This window comes from Rhinatrema bivittatum, chromosome 18 (genome assembly GCF_901001135.1).
Source record: "Rhinatrema bivittatum chromosome 18, aRhiBiv1.1, whole genome shotgun sequence".
In the NCBI taxonomy this organism is placed as follows: domain Eukaryota; kingdom Metazoa; phylum Chordata; class Amphibia; order Gymnophiona; family Rhinatrematidae; genus Rhinatrema; species Rhinatrema bivittatum.
The window spans coordinates 17,343,169-17,363,223 of record NC_042632.1 but is presented as its reverse complement, the minus strand read 5'-3'; the positions used below and the strand labels follow the sequence as shown (position 1 = coordinate 17,363,223).

Sequence of the window (20,055 nt, the reverse complement as noted above, 5' to 3'; positions counted from 1 at the left end):
AGCCATCCACATCAGAGGTGGCTGCACAGATTGGGAGAGCATGGTGGGACCTGGTTTGGACTAAGGATTTTTGTCTGTTGCATTATGTTAGTGCCTGTGCAATATGCGTGGCAGTAAATATTTGGGTCTCACAGATGAATTGGCTCGTTGAAAGAATGGACTTCAGTGCAGCAAACAGTTTGCTGCACTGAAGTCCATTCTTTCAACGAGCCAATTCATCTGTTCAACAGTTCTCAACTTTTTTTCTTAGTAAAGTCTCTGTTTCCCTCTGACAATTGTATCGTATGACCCCCAGTGATAGATTTTCAAGTGCCAGAAACTGGGGGTGCAGGAAGGAACCAAGCTCTGGAAATGAAATCCTTTTGCAGACTTATCATGTCTGATGGTACACAGAATGTAGTTTGACAGCTGTAGGGTATTTCAATATCACATAGCTCTTTGTGCTGACTGATCTGCTTTCAGAGTAACACAGTGTTGTCTGCCCCTCTGTTTCTCTATCACTTTGGGTATCTAAGCTTATAAAGTTCCATTTTTAAACCTCCCAACCAACTCCCTCCTTGTCTTTTACAGACCTCTCAGCCCGGCTACTACCACTGCCCTCTATATATGTCCCAGGCATTTTTCTATTCTGCTGCAGTGCTGGCCTCTCCCGCCTCTGCTGGCAGCCTTGTCTTCCTCTTTCATTCTTACAGTTCCCAGACTTGATCCAACATCTGGGATCCTTTCCATGTTTTATCACCAAGCTTTGCAATAAACCAGTGAGGCTGTCAGACGTCCAGCTGCCCTCTGTTCAGTGACCTCAGGGTTGTTACCGTGGAAGCCTGATGCACATTCTGCTCCTTCCTTTCTATTCCTTTTCCACCCTCCAACGTTCCATGTGACTCGAGCTTCCTCCCTCCTCCTGCCTTTACCTCTGCGCTCTGCGACTGTCCCAAGTCATGGGTTCGGTTGCCACTACCTCTGCCGCTGGCCATTCCAAGCATCTACCACTCTCTCCTGTTTCCTCTGAACCTTCCTTCCTGTAACCTCACAGAGCATGACTTTTCTATGGAAAATATCACCTTGCCATATTTTATTTTTTCTGCCAGGTCTTAACAGCCTCAGAGGGGCAGCCTTGAAAGTATCGTGTGTGTCGGCTGCAGTGTCAGACGAATCTGTAGCAGGAGACAGCGGCGTTTACGAGGCATCAATGCAGAGGTATTTACTACTATCAGTGAGCACTCCCCTTTGTGCACCCCTTCGTGCATCCCGTAGTGTTAGCCATTCCCCATGTTCTTTTATATCCCTTGTTAACAATCCCCATATTTAAATGTTTAATGTATTTGACAAAGGTAATGCATGAGTTCTGCAAATTTTGTTTAAGTGTAAAGCGATGTGATATGTAAAATCGAACACAGGTATATAAAAATAAATAAATAAATAACTCACCTAGATAAATAGTATGGCTGCAGATTCCATAGAATATTATAAATTATAATGTGGCCATCAGCCAATGAGCCTTAAATACCTTTGTAGCCCGATGCTTGGTGCTGAGCTTACACACGGAACATGGGGGTTCTCTCATATTAACTAATGGGCACGTAGAATTGGACCTTGGTAAGAGGAAACCCTTTACACTTCACGCTCTCCGCACAAACTGCACTACACACAGAGTTTCTGCGTTCCCCCAAGCGCTTGCATTTTACGCAGAAGTAGAAATGCTGCAGAGCTTCAAGTTCAAATCCTGCAGCGTTAATGCTGAACCCCGATTTCACACCCTCTCGCCTTGCTCCTTAGTGCTAGAGGGGTAGATGATTCTTTCAGCAGATCAGGGATGTCATTTCCCATTCACAGAGTCCACGGCAGTGTGGGCGGCTGGAATGCAGGCCATCCCCACCACTCAGGGTTACACGTTATTAAAGGGAAGTCTTCAGAATAAGAGGGTGCGAGTTAGTCTCCAGATTCTTCAGGCACCCGTCCATCAGGAGAACTCTCCTGCTGTCCTGCCAAAGTCTCTCAAGAGTCCTGATGCCACCTTCCTGGCAGAGTACACATGCTGCTACTCCAGGGGGGCACCTAGCACTGCATTATTCCCTGTGTGAGGGACTGAATTTCACTTTGAAGTTAGACTAAGGGGCCTTGCACCTTAGTCAGGAGACCTGGTTATAACAGTTAAGGTCAGTAATTTATTGGCCATGATTTATTTTTCCCTCATTGCCTAGACGACCCCTAAAGCTGAGGGCTCGTGAGGATGCCACTCTGAATCCACACTCTTCCTTAGCTCGCAGGAACCATCTGTGCCGCATGAGATGGCCTGAAAGCGGCAGCTTCTGATGTTCCTAGTCCTTGCTGACAGGAAGGGAAACTTGGGGAAACGTGTTTACCCACATAAAAATATGATTGGAAAATTTCCCCCGTCTCACAGTGGGTGAAAGTGCGGGCGTTGTTCACACGGGATGAAGGGTGGGGAGGGAAAGTCCATGCAGGAATTTCACTTTGAAACCTCCCCCCCACCCCCCACCCCCCACACACACACTTTACACTCTTCGCTGTGGGAAGTTTCCCTTTAAAAACCCATTTGTAGGCCCCTGCAAACCCTGCAGCCTTTTAAACATTGCCTCCCACCCCCCCCCCATGTCCCACGTTGCAGTGCACAAGCGTGTCCTCCTACATAACCTGTTTCTGCATAACCTCTTGTGGCTGGGGTCATCTCGGTGGCTGCAGGGGTGGAGAGCAGTCCTTCCAGGGTTCACCAGCGGGGACCAGAAGGTCTCTGGGAGGCTCAAAGGGAAGACTTACCCAGACCTGAAACTGATTTGTAAATCCAAATCTTCAGGAAAATAAACAATCTTCCAGTAGGTGACAGGATACAGTCCAAGAAAAAAACACCATTATTATTAGTCACTCCTCAAATTACCTGCTTTGAGAGTGAGTTTTAGCAACTCACCATTCAGCCCCAAGACCTCCGGGGCAGCTGAGAAAAGTCACCCCTGACACTCAGCGTTTTAGCCCTCTGGATGGCTGTCAGGAATCTTATCCAAGTCTTTTGTTTCAGACAATTTCTTAAGACTCTTTTCATTCCAAAGATTCCTACAACTCTCCAGACTCTCTCTAGGCTCCCCTAAGATGCCTGAGGGAAGCATCCTGAATAATTTCTCACCCCAACCCATTCCCTTTGGGGGGGAATGGGCCTCCCGCTGTTCCAGCCTTCTGTAGCTCAGAGCATCACTCGCTCTGCAGGACAGATTTTTCAATCCCCCTAACATCTCCCCTTGCAGGAAAGGTACTTGTAGATCACAAGAGGTCTGCGCTTACACAGAACTCACTGACCTCTCACTGAACCTCTCCTGGAGAGCAGGAACCCTCCAGAAACCTTCTAGCAAATGCTTTAGTGACCCCCTCCTTTCTCTGCTTCTTTATAACTCCCCCCCTCTGAGTGACTACAAGTTCCCTCACTGACCGAGGCCTGCAGGGCCCCCCCTCAGCACTGCACTTCTGCCGGTAGCAGCCACTACCTTCTCTCTCACCCTGTGATGCGCCTGATGGACAGGAGACTGGAGCCGGACTTCTCCTGAACCCTACCCGGACCCCTTCAAAAGAAGAAATAAATGGAGTGAGCCAAAGGCCGCCAGTAGTTACGGTAGTTCTGTAGTGCTGGGGGTGGGCTTCAGAAGGATTTGCTGCAGTCCAAATGTCCCATCGTATTGCTGGGCTCTGTCACTGTCAAGGGAAACCTGAATGAGATGAAAGAAAGTCTTTGAGAAATCTGATCAGATTTCTGTCATTTGAAAAGAAATGGAACTTGTCCATGAAATTTGTCAGCCGTCCTAATGTTCAGTACAGAGAAAACTGCAAGGAAATCACCAAAATAGAGCCAATTTTAAAAAGAGAAACCTTAATTGCCTGGAAGATTAGAAGTGTGCTGATGTCACTGGCAACCTGTCAGCCATGAAAGAGCCACTTCTGCCAGGGCCCTGTCTGCAGGGCTGCATAAATAGTGTGTGTTTTGTTTATCTTATTTTGCAGTTAAGCCTGCACCTGGCCTAGCTTCGTATTTATACAATATAAGTTATCATTAAATACAACATCGTGATAAAACTATAATTACAAAATAGATCAATATAAAATCCCTACTACAGCTGGATCCTCCCCCCCCCCCCCCCCACACACACACATCTACTGTGGAGCTGGAGCAGATTGCATAATGAAAGTAAAATAACGTCAGAATTACTCTTCCTCCCAAAACGCACACATTAATCAGGATAAACATCTCCCCAGGATATAAGGTTAAAGCTTTCGCCGGGAATGGGGCTTATTCATATTCTACACCAAAATACAATAATTAATACATTTTGCATGGATAAACTCTCCCCAAACCCCTCAGAGGGCAAAAAAATATTCCACTCTACCCTGCTACAGATCACCATCTACAAAAACTCAGCTCCTTTGTTAATGCGAGTTTCCTTTCTAAAGGTCCATCAGTGCTTTACAAGAGGAAAAAAAAAGATTGGCTTCTTTGTGTTTCAGGTCCCGCATCTCCGGAAATGCAGCCCTCGAAGGGGATGAACCGGATGCGGCTGGGACTGCCAAGATCCAGATTGGAATGAAGTAAGGGGAGCGCTTACCTTTATTTCCTTTCCCTCATTTTGATGCTAGTGAAAGGATCCAGGTGGCTAAGCCCTGAGAACTAACTGGACTGCAGCAGATACATACACAGAGCAGATTCAGGAGGAGTGTGACCTTCTCACACACAAAGTGACCCAGCCAAGAACAGGCAGAGTACAAGCCATAAGCACCACAGGCTTCCCTGACACATACTCACACTCACACACACTCACACTCTCACACACTCACACTCTCACTCTCACACTCACACTCCTTGTGGATCGTATACTCATTTGCCACGCTCATTCAGTTTTTCACTCCTCTGCTAAAGCTGCCGAGTTCAGCGTTCACCATGATAGGTTTTGACTGATTGGGAGTCAGAGGGTCCCCAAATCTTGAGGGACCCTCTGACAAGTCTGATTTTCAGGATTTCCACAATGACCATACCCAAGATGGATTGCGTATAGTGGAGGCAGTGCATGCAGATGTGTCTCATGCGGATTCCTTGTGGAAATCCTGAAAGCCAGACCAGTTTGTGGCCTGCTGCTGTGCCAGGCTGCTCTCCCGCTTTGTGAATCGGTTTTCTAACACTGGCGCTTTACTGCCATCTTTCTTCCCTGTGTTCTGAGTGATGCGCAGGGAGATACCTACACTCCCTGAATGCAGTCCACTTTGAAGTGGTTGAAAGGCAGAGTATAAATTAAATAGCTAAATAAATGTCAGCATTCAAAGAGCCAGAACCTTCAGCAGTGGTGCAAACTGATACCAACAAATATCCACATCTGTTCATGCACAGAGCTGGCATTAAGACTATAGGTGATTGATAAGTCTTAATAACAACTGCTCCCTCTCTGGTTTACTTACCGAAGCAACACAATAAATTCCAAATACCATTTCATTTCTGTTTTCCCATGGGTTATATCATATCTGTATGCATTGCGACTGCCTATGTTGCCTTTCTCTGCTAGGCAGACCGATGGATTTAACTGAAACCTGTTAATAAACTGCTGTGAGTTTTATGTCCCCATTGCCCCGAGTGTGTGCACCCAGTATTGGATTGTTGTGGGATGAGGGTGAAAAGGGATATAAAGTTATCTAAATAAATATTTCTTTACAGAAAGGGTAATGGAGGTGGTAAAGATGAGGACAGTGTCATAATTCAAGAAAACATGGGATAAGCACAGAGGATCTCTGAGGGAAAGGACTAGAAAGCTGGACAGGAGCTGTGGATGGGCTAAATGGCATCCTGTTCTGCATTTGTATGCGTGTAAAATACTGTTTTTAACTTCAGGAGTGAGGTCAATGTCCAAAGGCTTTGTCCAGGCAACTCTTGGACAAAAGCAGAGGAGTGAAACATTTGCCTTGTTTCTTGGCCTTTTTTTTGCCAGGTAACTCATTATTCACACAAAATTTAGTCAGATAAAAAGAGGTGCTGATGGAAGGCATGGTTAAATGTTAGCCACGGAGCATTGATATTCACTGCTACCCAGCTAAAATTAGCCAGGTAATTCTGGCTGAAAGAAATATATGTCCTGGATATGTTCAGTGGCAAGCTTATCTGGCTAAGTGCGGCTGAATATTCCGGTAAAGGTGCCCAGGACACTTTCCTGCTTACCAGACCACTGAATATATACATTTGTGTCTAGAATAAGTTGTGTATCACTTTCTGCAAAGAAACCTTGCCATAGTCCAAGCTCTAACAGTTTCTACTGACTTTATAGTGATATTGAAAGGCCAGATTCCTTATTTTCCTGCTAGAACGGGCCTTACAAGTGGGATTTCCCTGATCCACAGCTGTAGAAGACAGAGAACGTATCTCATTGATGACTTCATCCCTGGGTATAAGAAAGGTGTGGGCTGAGGCTGTTGTTAGTAATCTCTGTCTCCTGCAGTTGTGGACAAGTTAGGACTAACTTTCCATAAGCTCCCAGGCCAAGGTTAGACCTCAGCCTGGTTGAGCCCTCTAACTTCTGGGGCAACAGTCTCTAGGAGCTTTTTCTTACAGTAGAGTTGCCTCCCAGGAAGGACCCTGGTTGATGGCTCCCTTGGGGATGATCACAGTCTCCTGAGGGTTCTATTAATTCCCCTGGAAGTTGGGGGGTTCCCCAGCTTCTTGGGACCAGGTAGAACCAGGAGAGCTGGTCTGCCTAGTGCCCATCCAGGGCCTTCTCGCTCTCTCTCTCTCCCTTCCTTCTCTCCTGCTTCCAGATAAGGCCAGTCAGAGGAAGGTCACCCATAGCTCTAACCTCTTTAGTAAGGCTTCCAGGGGCAGAGTAATTGCAAAGAGGAACAGGGGAGAGGGTGACCCAGTACTCAGGCTGTGAGACTTGTTTTTTAATTCATCACACCCAGCATGTCGTGTGTGTGCAACAAAAAAGAAAAAGGTGGAAGTACTAGAGAGAGGGAGTGTTGCAACATATACAAGGCATGCCTCTTCTGCAGATGCTTACACTGGGAAACCATTCTGCAAAGCCATAGATGCACAATCTGCAGGACAAAAGGGGTCCCCAACATCACAGTGTTCTTTTGTCCCCTATGCAATGGGGGGAATAGAGACGGCCTTCCCTTGCCAGCACCAGCTCACCAAGCAGAGGCGCAGTATTAGGGACAAACTTGTCCCCGACTGCTATAGAAGGGGAAACTCCCAACCCCCCCTGTGGGCAGCACCCTTCAGGCCCCCCACCCCCTGGAAGCTGCAGGAGCACTATCAGGGTTGGAATTCCCCCATCCAGGAAGGGTATCTGTCCTACAGCCTCAGCTAGGGGGGTTTCCCCCACAGTTTGTGCTTCTCATCCACCAGGATTTCTGCATTATGCATAAACTAGGCGCAGCCCCTCATTCTACAGCTCTGGAGTGGAGTCACTTATCAGAGCAGAAGGATATGGCCTCCATATGACCTAAAGGTGCCCTGGAGCCTTTAACCTCCTCTTTCCCAATGCTTTCCCAGGAATCCATAGAGGGTTCCTGGTGAGGAAGTAGTTCTAACATAAGCCTCCCTTCTGGGCACAGGAAGAGAGTTAGGCTTTTCCACAAGGAAGAGTCTTCAACCCTTATCACTAACATCAAAATCACCGGCAAGATATCAGATACCAAGTCAGAAGACCCAGCAGATGGGGATCCCATCCTTCAGGGTATAAGAAAGCCACCAAGGACATTCCCGTTACATAAAACTCTGAAGCAGATAGTACTTTCAGAATAGGACTTCCCTCAAGAAGGTCTCAATTGGGTAGAGTTGTGTCTAAACTATATCCTCTTACTGCTGGAAGAGAGGAATAATTCACTAAGGATTCCCAGAGTAAACACCATGGTGTCAGCTGTAACCAGCAAGTTATCTATTCCATTAGAGTGTGAGACAGCATTGAGAAAACACTGAATTTTGCAATGATGTACATAGACATAATAAAACAACTATTAAACCAAATGGAACTAGTAATTAACATAGAAAAAACAGAATTTATACACCTGGAACGAAAAAACATTGTAAGAATCCAAAATCCCATCAAAATTAAAAATGACAAATCAGTCGAGCTAACCAATAAGGCTAGAAACCTAGGAGTAATTATAGACACGGAACTCAGCCTTAAGCAACACATATGCTTAATGCCGGTATAGAAAAACACTAAATAAATAAATATCAATAAAAGTAAGAGAAGGCGATGCCAAACTAATGATCCTTAGAAGACTAAAACCCTGATTAACTCAAGAACACTTCCGCACAATACTACAAGCACTAATATTTGTTAGCATGGACTACTGTAACACACTTTTCCTAGGATTACCATATACCACAGTCAGGCCACTGCAAATACTACAGAACTCAGCTGCCAGAATACTTACTGGGAAAGGCAGGAGAGATCATATCGCCCAGACACTTGCGGATTTAAACTGGCTCCCAATAGAACAAAGAGTCCGATTCAAAACACTATGCACAGTTTATAAACTAATAAACGACGAAAATGCCGACTGGCTAAACACTGCACTACGATTACATGTCCCTCAAAGAAATCTCAGATCGGCCAATAAAGCTCTGCTAACCATTCCATCAGTCAAAACAGCAAAACTGACCCAGTTAGAGAGAGAGCACTATCTTTGGCAGGATCTCTATTATGGAACTCATTACTGCTTGAGCTTAGACTAATGAAAGAACTAAAACTCTTCAAAAAAAGCTTAAAAATTGGCTCTTCAAAAAAGCATTTCACAGTGAGGTCGCTGAATAACAACAAATACAGCTGAAAGTTACCTATAAAAAGCAGAATTGATTATTGTATTATTTTAATCATAATTAAATATTACATTAAAACAGTCTTCACATATATGATTACCCCAGCAATCATATAAACAGTAAATCCAACACACTTCTCATTTAGAGTATATTATTGAACTATGTAACTGTAAAATATTGGCACCCCATGGATAACTTAGAAACCAAACCAAACCTATTTCGTGCCTAAATGTAAACCGTTGTGATGGTGCATTACTAAATGACGGTATAGAAAAGTTTTTAAATAAATAAAAAATAAAATAAAATCCCACAAGATAGGAAAATAAAAGCTATTTTAAAGCAGATCCTCTCCACAAATGTCTTGGAAAACCGAAGCTCCATCTGCGGGGGATATGTGGCCCAACCAGTTTTATGCTGGCTCCAACATCTCCCAGAAAGTATTGAGATGGCACATCTGGAATCTGGGGTGGCATTTCTGGCTGATGTTATAAATGTCTTGGTCAGAATGTCCTTCTGAGTGGTAGCCTCAGGGGTGCCCATCAGGAGGCTTCTCTGGCTGCATAACTGGATGGTGGATTCAGCATCCAAGACATGCCTTAGCAAGCTTCCCTTTAAAGAAGGTTTGCTGTTTGAGGAGGAATTTCACAAGTTAAGGACCAGGGAGAATCCAAGACCCAAAGGCTTCTGGAGGGCAAGATCTGACCTGGAGCCTGAGGTCTCAGACACCAGAGATTTCAGGAACCATATGGTTTCAGGACAGCTAGGCAGTCTCCCCCTCCCATAGTTGAGACAATAAAACATCCCTTTTGAGGTACCAGAAGGGCCCAGGGTGAACCCTCTGTGGTAGCATGGGATTGTTGCCCTTCCCAATGATATTTAAAGGGTCCCTGTGGTAGAAGTAGTACCCATGGGCAGCCGCCTCTTGCTGAACAATCTCTAGGAGCTTTTTCTTACAGTAGAGTAGGACCCAAATCATCATGGATCAGTGGATCCTGGAAATCATGCAAAAGGGGTAACAATCAGAATGCATGTTGTCAGTCTCATATGCCTTTATGATCTCTCCCTGCATGTTGCAAATGAAGTGGGAAGCTATAAAAACCATGCCGTGAAAGTTTCAGGATTTCTAGGCCATAATTCTCTTTTCACTTCAGCAATGAGGGCTAGGGACACATTCAATTTATTTTGTGGCAGCAAAGAAAGATGGCTCCTTCCATTCGGTACTAGACCTAAAAGGGTCAACAAGTACCTGTATGTACCCCACTTCTAAATGGAAACCCTCCGTTCCATCATTTTGGCGGTAAGGAGAGGGGAGGCTCTTTCCTCCCTGGATTTGGCAGATGCCTATTTTCACATCCCCATTTGAGCCTCCCATCAGAATCTCCTCTTATTCCGCATTCTGGGAGAACTGAAGGCTCTACCCTTCAGTTTAGCAACCAATCCAAGGACCTTTACCAAGGTTGTAGTCATAGTAGCAGTGGAAATTTGCAGGAGGTGTATATTGATGCACCTTTATCTGGATGACTGGCTAATCTGAGCCAAATCCACCCAGGAGATCCATCAGGCAGTAGCCATAGTGGTTTACCTCCTGGAGCAGTTAGTGGGTGACAAACTATGCAAAGAACAACCTAGAGCCCTCCCCTATCTGCTCAAGGGCAAACAGGAACTGGCAGAACTTCATGCACACACCACAAGGGCACAGGCATCATCATAGATGGAAGTATCCTAGCTTTCGCCAGAGGAAATCTGCAAGGCAGCCACTTGGTCATTCTTGCATTTCTTCATGAGGTATATTACCTTCTAAATGTAGAAGTCAGATAAGACGCCTTCAAGGCTGAGGTCCTTAGAGCAGCCCTTTCTTCACCCCGCCCAGTCGAGGTGCAGCTTGGGTAACTCCCATTTGGAAAAACTGGTCTACCAGGAAAATAAGGAAGGTGAAATTTATTCTTACCTGTTAATTTCCTTGAGTTCTGCTAGACCAATCCAAAGCCTGCTCAGGAAAACAGAGGGTGGTAGTAAGGGGGCTTCTTCTCTCTCGTGTTCTCCCACTTGCTGCAGGATGTGCTTCAGGAACCCTGGGGACCTTTCAATTCCAACTTGGGGGGAAATATTCCTACAGTCCAGAAGTTTTCTGGCAACAGCTTGATGCCAGAAAACTCCTTTATAATGAGGGAGAGGTCATCAAAAGGTGTGACCTCTGTCTCCAACAGCTGTGGCGTGGGGAAATCCCACTTGTAAGGACTGGTCTAGCAGGGCTCAAGGAAAGAAAATTAACAGGTAAGAATAAGTTGTACCTTCTAAGCATCTTTGCATGTTTCTAACAGCCAAGATGTAATAAGCAATGATTAAAAGAATTGCCCTTTGTTTTAGCTTTGCATTTATAGTACTAATTACTTTCTAGTGTTTTAACACTTTGTTCTCTGTTTAAGGTATGATGACAAAAATGGTCAGTTTGCAGTGTTTGTCATCCAGCTGAGCAACTCTTCTGTTCTCCTGTTACAGCAAGACCAGAAAGTGTGAGTACAGAAACGAATACATTTGGCTTTTCAAAAGGGTTTCCAGAGTTGCCGGCCCAGCCCTATGTCACCATGAAATTTCAAGCTAGTCCCAGTCTTTAACTTTCATTCAAACATATTCTGGTCCTTGACTCTTTTAAAATCCCATTAGAGATTGTGCATGACTGCTGATGTCTTGTCTGCAAGGGATATTATGTGAGAACCAGCCACATAATAGCTTTGGAGGCTAAGATGTAAAATAACCACGTGGTGTTTTGTGGTGCCTTAAACTCAACTATGAAGAGCAAACAATAGACTAAAATCTTAACTCTCCTCGCAGGCTTTCTTAGACCTTGTATAGAAGCAGTAGTGTTTGCACAAGTCTTCTGTAGGCAGTTCTCCTTAACTAGGGGGGTCACGATTTGAAACTCCAGGGAGGAAGACTTAGAACCAATGTCAGGAAATATTTCTTCACGGAGAGGGTGGTGGATGCCTGGAATGCCCTTCCGGAGGAAGTGGTGAAGACTAAAACTGTGAAGGATTTCAAAGGAGCGTGGGATAAACACTGTGGGGCAGATTTTAAAAGCCCTACGCGCGCCGAGCCTAATTTGCATAGGCCCGGCAACACGCGCAGAGCCCAGGGATGCGTGTATGTCCCGGGGCTTGAAAAAAGGGGCGGGATGTGGGCGGGACTGAGGCCTCCTGCACAGCAGCAAAGCCGGGGGATCACGCGCCAGCAGCTGGCCAGCGCGCTCATGTTACGCCGCCAAAGGCCGGCGTAACTTACAAAATAAAGGTAGGAGGGTGATTTAGGTAGGGCTGGGGGGTGGTTTAGATAGGGGAAGGGAGGGGAAGGTGGGGTGGTGGTGAAGGAAAGTTCCCTCTGAAGGCTGCTCCGATTTCGGCGCGGCCTTGGAGGGAACAGGGAAAGTCATCGGGGCTCCCCTAGGGCTCGGTGCGCGCAGGGTGCACTAGTGTGCACCCCCTTGCGCACGCCGACCCTGGATTTTATAACATGCGCACAGCTACGCGCACATGTTGTAAAATTGGGCGTACATTTGTGCGCACCGGATAGCTTCCACAAATGTACCCCGTGCACATAGGTATTAAAATCCGGCCCTGTGGATCCCTAAAGGCTATACGATGGGAATGAGTGAAAAAGCCTGGAGGTAACCTGCACAGAGCAGCAGTTACTATCCTTGGTGGAAACATGGGGGTAGCCTGCGAGGAGAGGCAGTTACTACCTTGGGAAGCTTTCTGGGCAGACTGGATGGATCATTTTGGTCTTTTCCTGCCGTCATTACTATGTTACTATGTTTGTTCCCTTCTTGCCTGATTTTACTATGTTTGTTGGCTCTATACGTTTTATTAATCATTTCTCCATATAACAATGGTGTGCACACATTCTCCACATTACCCTGCTAAGGTACCAGGGGAGTTAGGAGACAGAATAATTCAGTTTCCATTTCCATTCAGTCCTTGGAAGGTTGCTAATTGGTATCATTTGTGATGTGTATTTTATTGATCAGTCCAATTTTTTTGGTTGGTGTGATTGGGACCACCAGTTTATTTCCCAGAGCCACTAAAAGCCATTCGCAAACAACCAAGGCCTGATTTGAGCTGGTGACCTTAATCTGAAAGGTTGTAAGTTCATGTGCCAATTTCAGCCGTGCAGTTTTTCAATAGCCCCTGGAAGGCCCTCGTTAAATTATTTTATGAAAGTGAAGTGCATCTTACCAAGTGAGGCAAAGCTTAAGCACATCACCGTCAATCACCGTCAATCTAAGCCATTCCTTCTTTCAAATGAGAGGCTCTGTGTCCCTGTATCTGAGTCATGCAGTCATGTAAAGGAAAGGGCCAGTGTCCCTTTGCTAAGCTAATGAGCAATGTGGTCCCTCATGGTTTTATGCATTTCCAATCTAAAGTGGGACCCACCTTTTTATTGAATTGTCGCTTGCCAAACCGTTAAATCCGTGGAAAGCATTTTCTTTCACATCAATAGAAATTTCAGACGCTTGTAGATCCTAATAAGAGATTCTTTTCATTGTAGGTACATCCGTGTTGCAGTTCTTCCCTGTTCTGAGAGCACGAGCTGCTTGTTCCGGACACGATCTGTGGAGACTATGGACAATCTTGTATATAATGAAATTTTTTGGGTTCCCATATCCCATGCTGCTTTACGTCAAAAGACTCTCAGAGTGGACATTTGCACTGTGAATTCCTCCCACCATGAAGAATGCCTGGTTAGGAATATTACTTTTATTTGAGTGACAGTGTGCCTTTTCAAGTTAGACAAATCTACTTTTGAAAGAGCCAGAAATGCAGTGTCCATTGCAATGTTATGATTCTATTGTTAACAGCAGTATTGACCCAACATCTAAGATTCTGAGCAAGGTGGTCCTGTTTAAAAATAAATGAAGAAACTGTGCTAAAATTAGTTAAGCATGACTTTCTGCTGAAAATCCACAATAATAATGGGAGAATTAGGAAACCAAAAAGGAGCAAGGATTTAAAAGTGTGGAGATTGTTTAAATATAGCATTTTTGAAACCCAGATAAAACGAAATCCACAAGATTAAAACAAAGGTTGTAAAAAAAAAAATAATTAATTAATTAATGTCAGCAAGGCTATTAAAATAAAAAAGGGCATTCTTTAAAAATATAGAGTAATAAGGAAAGCAGAGAAAAGTACAAGCACTGGCAAGTTAGATGTAAAACATTAACACGGCAGGGCAAGAGAGAATTTGAGGAGAAACTAGCCAAAGCAGCAAAAACTAATCAACATTTTCTCAAATATATCCACGTTAAGAAGCCTGTGAGGGAATCAGCTGGAGCACTGGGAGAGTAATCTTCGCACGGCCCCGACAAGGTGCCACACTCTGCCACTTCCTTTCCCTTTGAAAATTGTCCATCCTTAAACAGAAGGTGAGGCAGCTGCAGGCAGATTTTGGCTGGGAAATAAAATGCGTAGACTGTAACATCAAACCTGTGTGCATTGCTTCCCAACCCCATACAAAAAAACGACCACCGGGAACACCTCCCCTAAAAGCAGCTAAAGGTACCTGGACCTGCAGGTAACAGGGCAACTGAGGCCTGTTAACCAACTATAACATGTATAGATTGGTTTGAAAGTCCTCCTCATTACTGGAGGGGTAAAAGGAACACTTGGGGTGGATAAGGCCGTGGCAGAAAAAGTTAATTCATTCTTTGTTTTGGCCTTCATCAGTATTCTGGTAAAACTGCACGCAGGGCTGGATTTCCTGTTAGGCAAAGTAGGTAACCTGCCTAGGGGCATCTTCTCTCTGAAGGGCACCCTGTGACTTTAAGGGGGCTGTTCTGAGGGGGGGAAGGTTGTCTGGAGGAAGGAGATGCTGATTAATAATATTGAATCTTTGGAGAGAACTCTTTTCCCCCAATATAACAGGGATAGATATAAAAAAAAAAGCTTAGCCCCTAAATTTAGGCCACTGAATTAGGTTCCTAAGTTTTCAGCTGACAAATCACATAAATTTAGGGTCCTAAAAGTTAAGCTCCTATATTTATGCCTGCTATTTATTTTTCTAGATTTAGGCTCCTAAATTAGGTGCCTAGTTCTGAAAATTGGTGCTAAGTTCCTAACTTTGTTTCTCTGCCCTAACCTCGCCCTCATAGCCATCCACATTTTAGGGTCCTCAATTTAGGCACTCGGCCCTAGTTAATTTTAAAAAGAGGCAATCTGGGATCCTAACTCCAAACGTTATGAGCCTAAACTCTTTGATAATTGACTTCAGAAGGGGCTCCTTTGCCTTCTCTTGTGCCTAGGGGTGTAAGAGATGTAAATCCAGCACTGGGTGCATGGGGGGGGGGGGTCACTCTGTGTGGGGTACAGGGATGGCAACCCTGAAGTGGCATCGTCACACACCAGAGTCAGACCTGGAGGTGCCATCCTGGTTTGTCCCTTCCTCTCGCCCCCTCGCAAAAAGCAAAAGATTTCACAGGAGTAAACGTGCATTGACCTATGTAGCATCACAGTTTTAGCATTGCGCTTCCCTTAGTGCGAGTAAAAATACATGCATTCATGCCTGCTTTCACTGTGGGGAATGAGTGGTGGGGTCAGGTTGGGGGGAGAGAAAGCACACAGAGTAAGTTCATTTCAAATCACCAGGCATGGTTTCCAGTGCCCCCATGCAGGTGCTAATCCCTTGGTACACAAGTACCCAAAATGTGCACGCTGACCACATTTTTTCAATGGGAAACTCATGAGCAGTTTCCCTGTAAAAATTCAACTGCAGGCCCGTGGGTCTGCAGGGTTTCATTATTGCCCTCCCTGTGTACTTCTCTCATGCATATTCACTTTGATTACTGGGAAAGCGATTGACTTAGTGTTTAAAGACCAGTGTCATCCCCTTCCTTGTCCCTTAACTGGAGGCTGTAAAATATTATTATACTCATCTTGCAAAGCTCTAAAGATATTTATAGACTAATAAATAATACATTTGTCATTCCTCTTGCTAGTTCCCTAATTGCAAGCCAGCTATGTGCAAGACAGGTTTCCATGGTGGCAGTACACTTTGTACACACAGCTATTGAAGTGCAGCTTTGAACTTTAACTCAGATCTGGAAACCAGAGAAATGCCTTTCAATGTGAATCCTTTGAAGTTTATGGCTTGAACAAAGACTCATGGAGCACAGAAATTAATAGAGAAGTGTCTCTTCACTTCATCTGGGATCCCCCTTATCCTCTTAAAGTTAAAAATCAAAATGGACCTCAGAGTGCAGACTGGGTACTAAGAACATCAGATGTGCCATGTTGGTCAGACCAAAGGTCCATCGATCCCAGCATCCTGTCTCTGATCAAGGCCAATCTGGGTCACAAATACCCAGCAGATCCCAAACAGTAGATCCATTCCTTGTATCTCACTCTCAGGGATAAGCAGTGGCTTTCCACCGTCTAGCTGGTTAATAATGGGCTTTTCCTCCAGGATCTTGTCTAAACTTAGCTGTGTTATATGCCCTGGCTACATCCGGCAACATAGCTTCCTTGTGCATTGAATGAAAACATACTTTTGCCGATTTCTTTTAAAACTGCTACCTGTTAGTTTCCTGCTGTTATTTGGAAGAGTAAATAACCGTCCCCTGCTTACCTGATCCACCCCCACGCATGGTTTTATAAGCCTCTATCATATTCCCTCAGTTGTCTCTTTTCCGACCTGAAGAGCCCTAACATGTTTAATCTTTTTTTTTTTTATTATAAGGGATCCGTTCATCCTTTTTATCATATTTTCAACCTTCTCTGCACTTTATCTAGTTCCTCTATCTTGCTTGAGATAGGGTGACTAAAATTGTACACAGTATTGAAGGAAGGCTAGATACAGAGGCATTAGATATTCTCTAAGGACAAGCAGGATGTAACATCTTCGCAGGTGGGATAATGTCATCTGACAGGAAGACTATACCAAACTTCTGGCATACTTGATCGAACATGTGAAGCATGACCCATGTGATGTGAGGCCCCTTCAGTTTGTGAGTTTCGTCAGAGCCCTATGGTCATGGTTCTTCTCTCTTGAGAGAGTTTCTTAATTTTTCACACGGGCCTCATGGTTTCTTGATCTAATCTTTCTTAGTTTCATTAAATAGGTTTTGATGATTGTTTTCAAGTTTTCTTAATTTTTCATCAACTGCCACATGCATTGACATTGGTTTATCGGGCAGTATTGGTTGGATTTTTGTAAAATCAATCAGTTTGATTTTTGCCTCACTTCTTTTTCAGCCAATATCCCAGAAAATGAAGAAAGCCATCAACTTCAATAAGTGCCCCTGATGTGAACACATTATATCTGTCATGGATCCCAGTGATAGATGTATGCTTTGCTGGGAGAACCCCAAGTGTTCCACTTGTGGAAAGATGATCACAGAGGAGGATGTTCTTGTTGGGGGCTGATGATAAAGCTCTTTGAGAGAGTTTCCAGCCTGTCAACATTGAAGGTCCCAGGAGCAGCATAGATGATATTGTTCCTCCTCAGCATCGAGCATCTATAGAGGCCAAGGAGATAGATCATCCAGCTCCTCCCACTCGAAAAAAGCAAAGGTTCTGCTTCTGTTCCAGCATCAAGGAGCTCTGATGATGTACATCTAGTGAAGGCCTCTGTTGGTACTTGATGCTGGCAACGGAAAAATTCTAGGTGCCACAATAAATTCCTCAAAGCATTCCTATAGAAAGGACAACTCATCCTTGCATCACTCTTGGGAATCTCAACAGACTCTTAGGGTCCAAATGTCAATCACTAATCTTTCTCCTCCTGCTACCCGAACTTTATTAGCATTGATAGTTTTTTGAGGCATTGAATAGAAGCAAAGAGGCATTGGAACGAAAGATGGCAGGCATCAGTGCACCAGCATTGAGAAAAATCAGTGGCCTTGCAGACTGAGGTCCAACCTCTGCTGGAAACTTTAAAAGCAACTGATGGAAGGGCCCCAATTTCTGTTCTTGGAGGGCCATTGACACAAGGTACCATCATAATGATGATAAATTCTAATTACTGGGAGAGTGCATCATCTGAATCTTCACCCCCAACAGATAAGAGCTGTCCTCATTGACACCTTGTCTGCTAGCCAGATGCAAGCTCAGATCACACCATCAACGGCTTCTGGGTACGCTCATGGATCTGAGATGCTTCAGGAGGTGCAGATGAGAATATGGGAGACCTTCCTTCTCTGTGTCACCAATGAATATGAAGATGGACACAATATATCGTGTCCAGAAGACTGCCAGATTCAAAAAGTAGCAATGGTCCCTGGACAAGGGAATAGCAAATCAGATTTTCCACAAGTGAGGTATACCCATATAGATATGTTTGCATCTCCTCCAAACAGAAAGGTTCTGAATTTATGCTCCAGCAGAGGGACTCAAGGCAAACTAGCCTCGGACACTTTCTCCTTAGATTGGGGACAGGTCTTTCTGTCTGGTTATATTCCAATTCCTCTGGTGGAAATAACCTTGCAAAAACTCAAAAGAGATGGAGGACCTTGATCCTCATAGCTCCCTATTGGCAAAGAGATTGTTTCTGTCCAATAGGAGATGTAAGTCAGGAATCTGATCGGGTTGGGAAATTACTCATCACTCATCATCCAGAACTGGAGAATGCTACATCATCCCAACATCAGGTCTGTAGCCCTCACAGCCTGGATGTTGAGAGTGTAGCATTGCATTCTTTTAATCTATCTGAAGATATGTCTTGTATTCTTCAGGTTTCTTGAAAGGATTCCACAAAGAAATCTTATGGTTTGCAATAGAGGAAGTTTGCCTTCTGCTGTGAGGGAAAAACACTTAAATATCTTCTTCATCTTTCAGGATATGGTCTGAAAATGAACTCCATTAGAGTTTATATCAGTGCAGTTGGTGCCTATCATCACCATGTGGAAGATAAACCCATCTCTGCAGCCTTTAATTGTTCAGTTTATGTAAAACTTGCTTTACTTGAAATCTTCTTGCTTGTAACCTCCTGTCAAGCCTTCCATGGTGTCATGAGCCTCAGTGTAGTATTAACCCAGCTGATGAAAACTCCCTTAGAGCCATTGGACTCATATAAGATAAAGTATCTGACCTGGAAAGTCATTTATTTTATTTTATAGTTTTATTTAAAGTAATTTTTTTGGTTATTTTGTTTTTTTTATAATTTGGATTTTTGTAAACCGTTTTGGTCAAATTCGTTTGAAAAGACGGTATAGAAATATTTTTAAATAAATAAAAAATATTGTTGATGGTAGTCACTTCGGCATGCAGAGTCCATGAACTCCTGCCTCTAGGGACTTAGCCACCTTATACGAAGTTTTTCAACAACAGAGTTGTTCTGTGCACACATTCTAAGTTCTTGCCTATGGAAATGTCAGATTTCCACCTTCTCCAGTCAATTGTTCTTCCAAGATTTTTCCCCAGGCCACAAGTCCATAAAGGTGAACAAACTTTGCATAGTTTATTTTGCAAAAGAGCCTTAGCCTTCCATCTGGAACAGATTGAAGCCCTTATTAAATCTTCCTAGCTTTTTGTTTCTTTGGCCCCAGTAAACCTGAAACGGTCATTGCCAACATACCCTTTCTAATTGGCTAGCAGATTGTATCTCCTTCTGTTATGCCCAAGCAGGTTTGAAACTGCAAGGACATGTCAAGACTCTTAGTGCTAGAACCATGGCAGTGTCAGAGGCCCAGCTAAGATCAACCTCCATGGAAGAGATTTGCAAAGCTGTGAAGTGGAGTTCAGTCCATGCATTCACATCTCATTATTGTTTGGATGGGGATTCCCGAAGCAAGAGAAAGTTTAGTCATTCTGAGTCTATCTGAGGTTTAAAGCCCAACTTTATCCCCCCTCAGGTCTCATTATCATTGTTATTCAGGCTGCCCCTCCCCCCCCAAAAAAAGAAAGAAATGTCATATTGCCACTAAAAATAGTTTTGCCCATTGGCTATATTTTTCCGGTTGTATTTTCTCTTCCTTTTCTTCAGGGCAGTCTGTAGCTAGGGTTTCCCACATATGAGGACTTTGCATCCTGCTTGTCCTCAGAGAAAGGGAAAGTTGCTTACCTGTAACAAGTGTTCTCCGAGACAGCAGAATGTAAATCCACACAGAACTCACCTGCCATCTCTTAGAGTTGATTCTTAACATTTATGCATACATGACTATGAAGAGGCCTCCTGCAGCACAGTGATGTGGATCATACTGCACATGCTCAGTCGAGCATGCCAAAAACTTCTAGAAACCTTTGTATAATTTTCCTGCATTTAGT

The 20,055-nt window shown here is 44.2% G+C and overlaps 1 protein-coding gene across 1 annotated transcript in view; it reads left to right on the top strand.

Annotated features, from left to right (window-relative positions):
* The window catches only part of WWC1 (WW and C2 domain containing 1), a 297,528-nt gene that overhangs the window by 242,336 nt on the left and 35,137 nt on the right, over positions 1-20,055 (top strand). The window contains exons 12-15 of the mRNA XM_029583831.1: positions 1,089-1,197; positions 4,507-4,587; positions 11,233-11,319; positions 13,349-13,541. Of these exons, the coding sequence (XP_029439691.1) occupies positions 1,089-1,197; positions 4,507-4,587; positions 11,233-11,319; positions 13,349-13,541 (470 nt within the window). The remainder of the gene's footprint in view (positions 1-1,088; positions 1,198-4,506; positions 4,588-11,232; positions 11,320-13,348; positions 13,542-20,055) is intronic.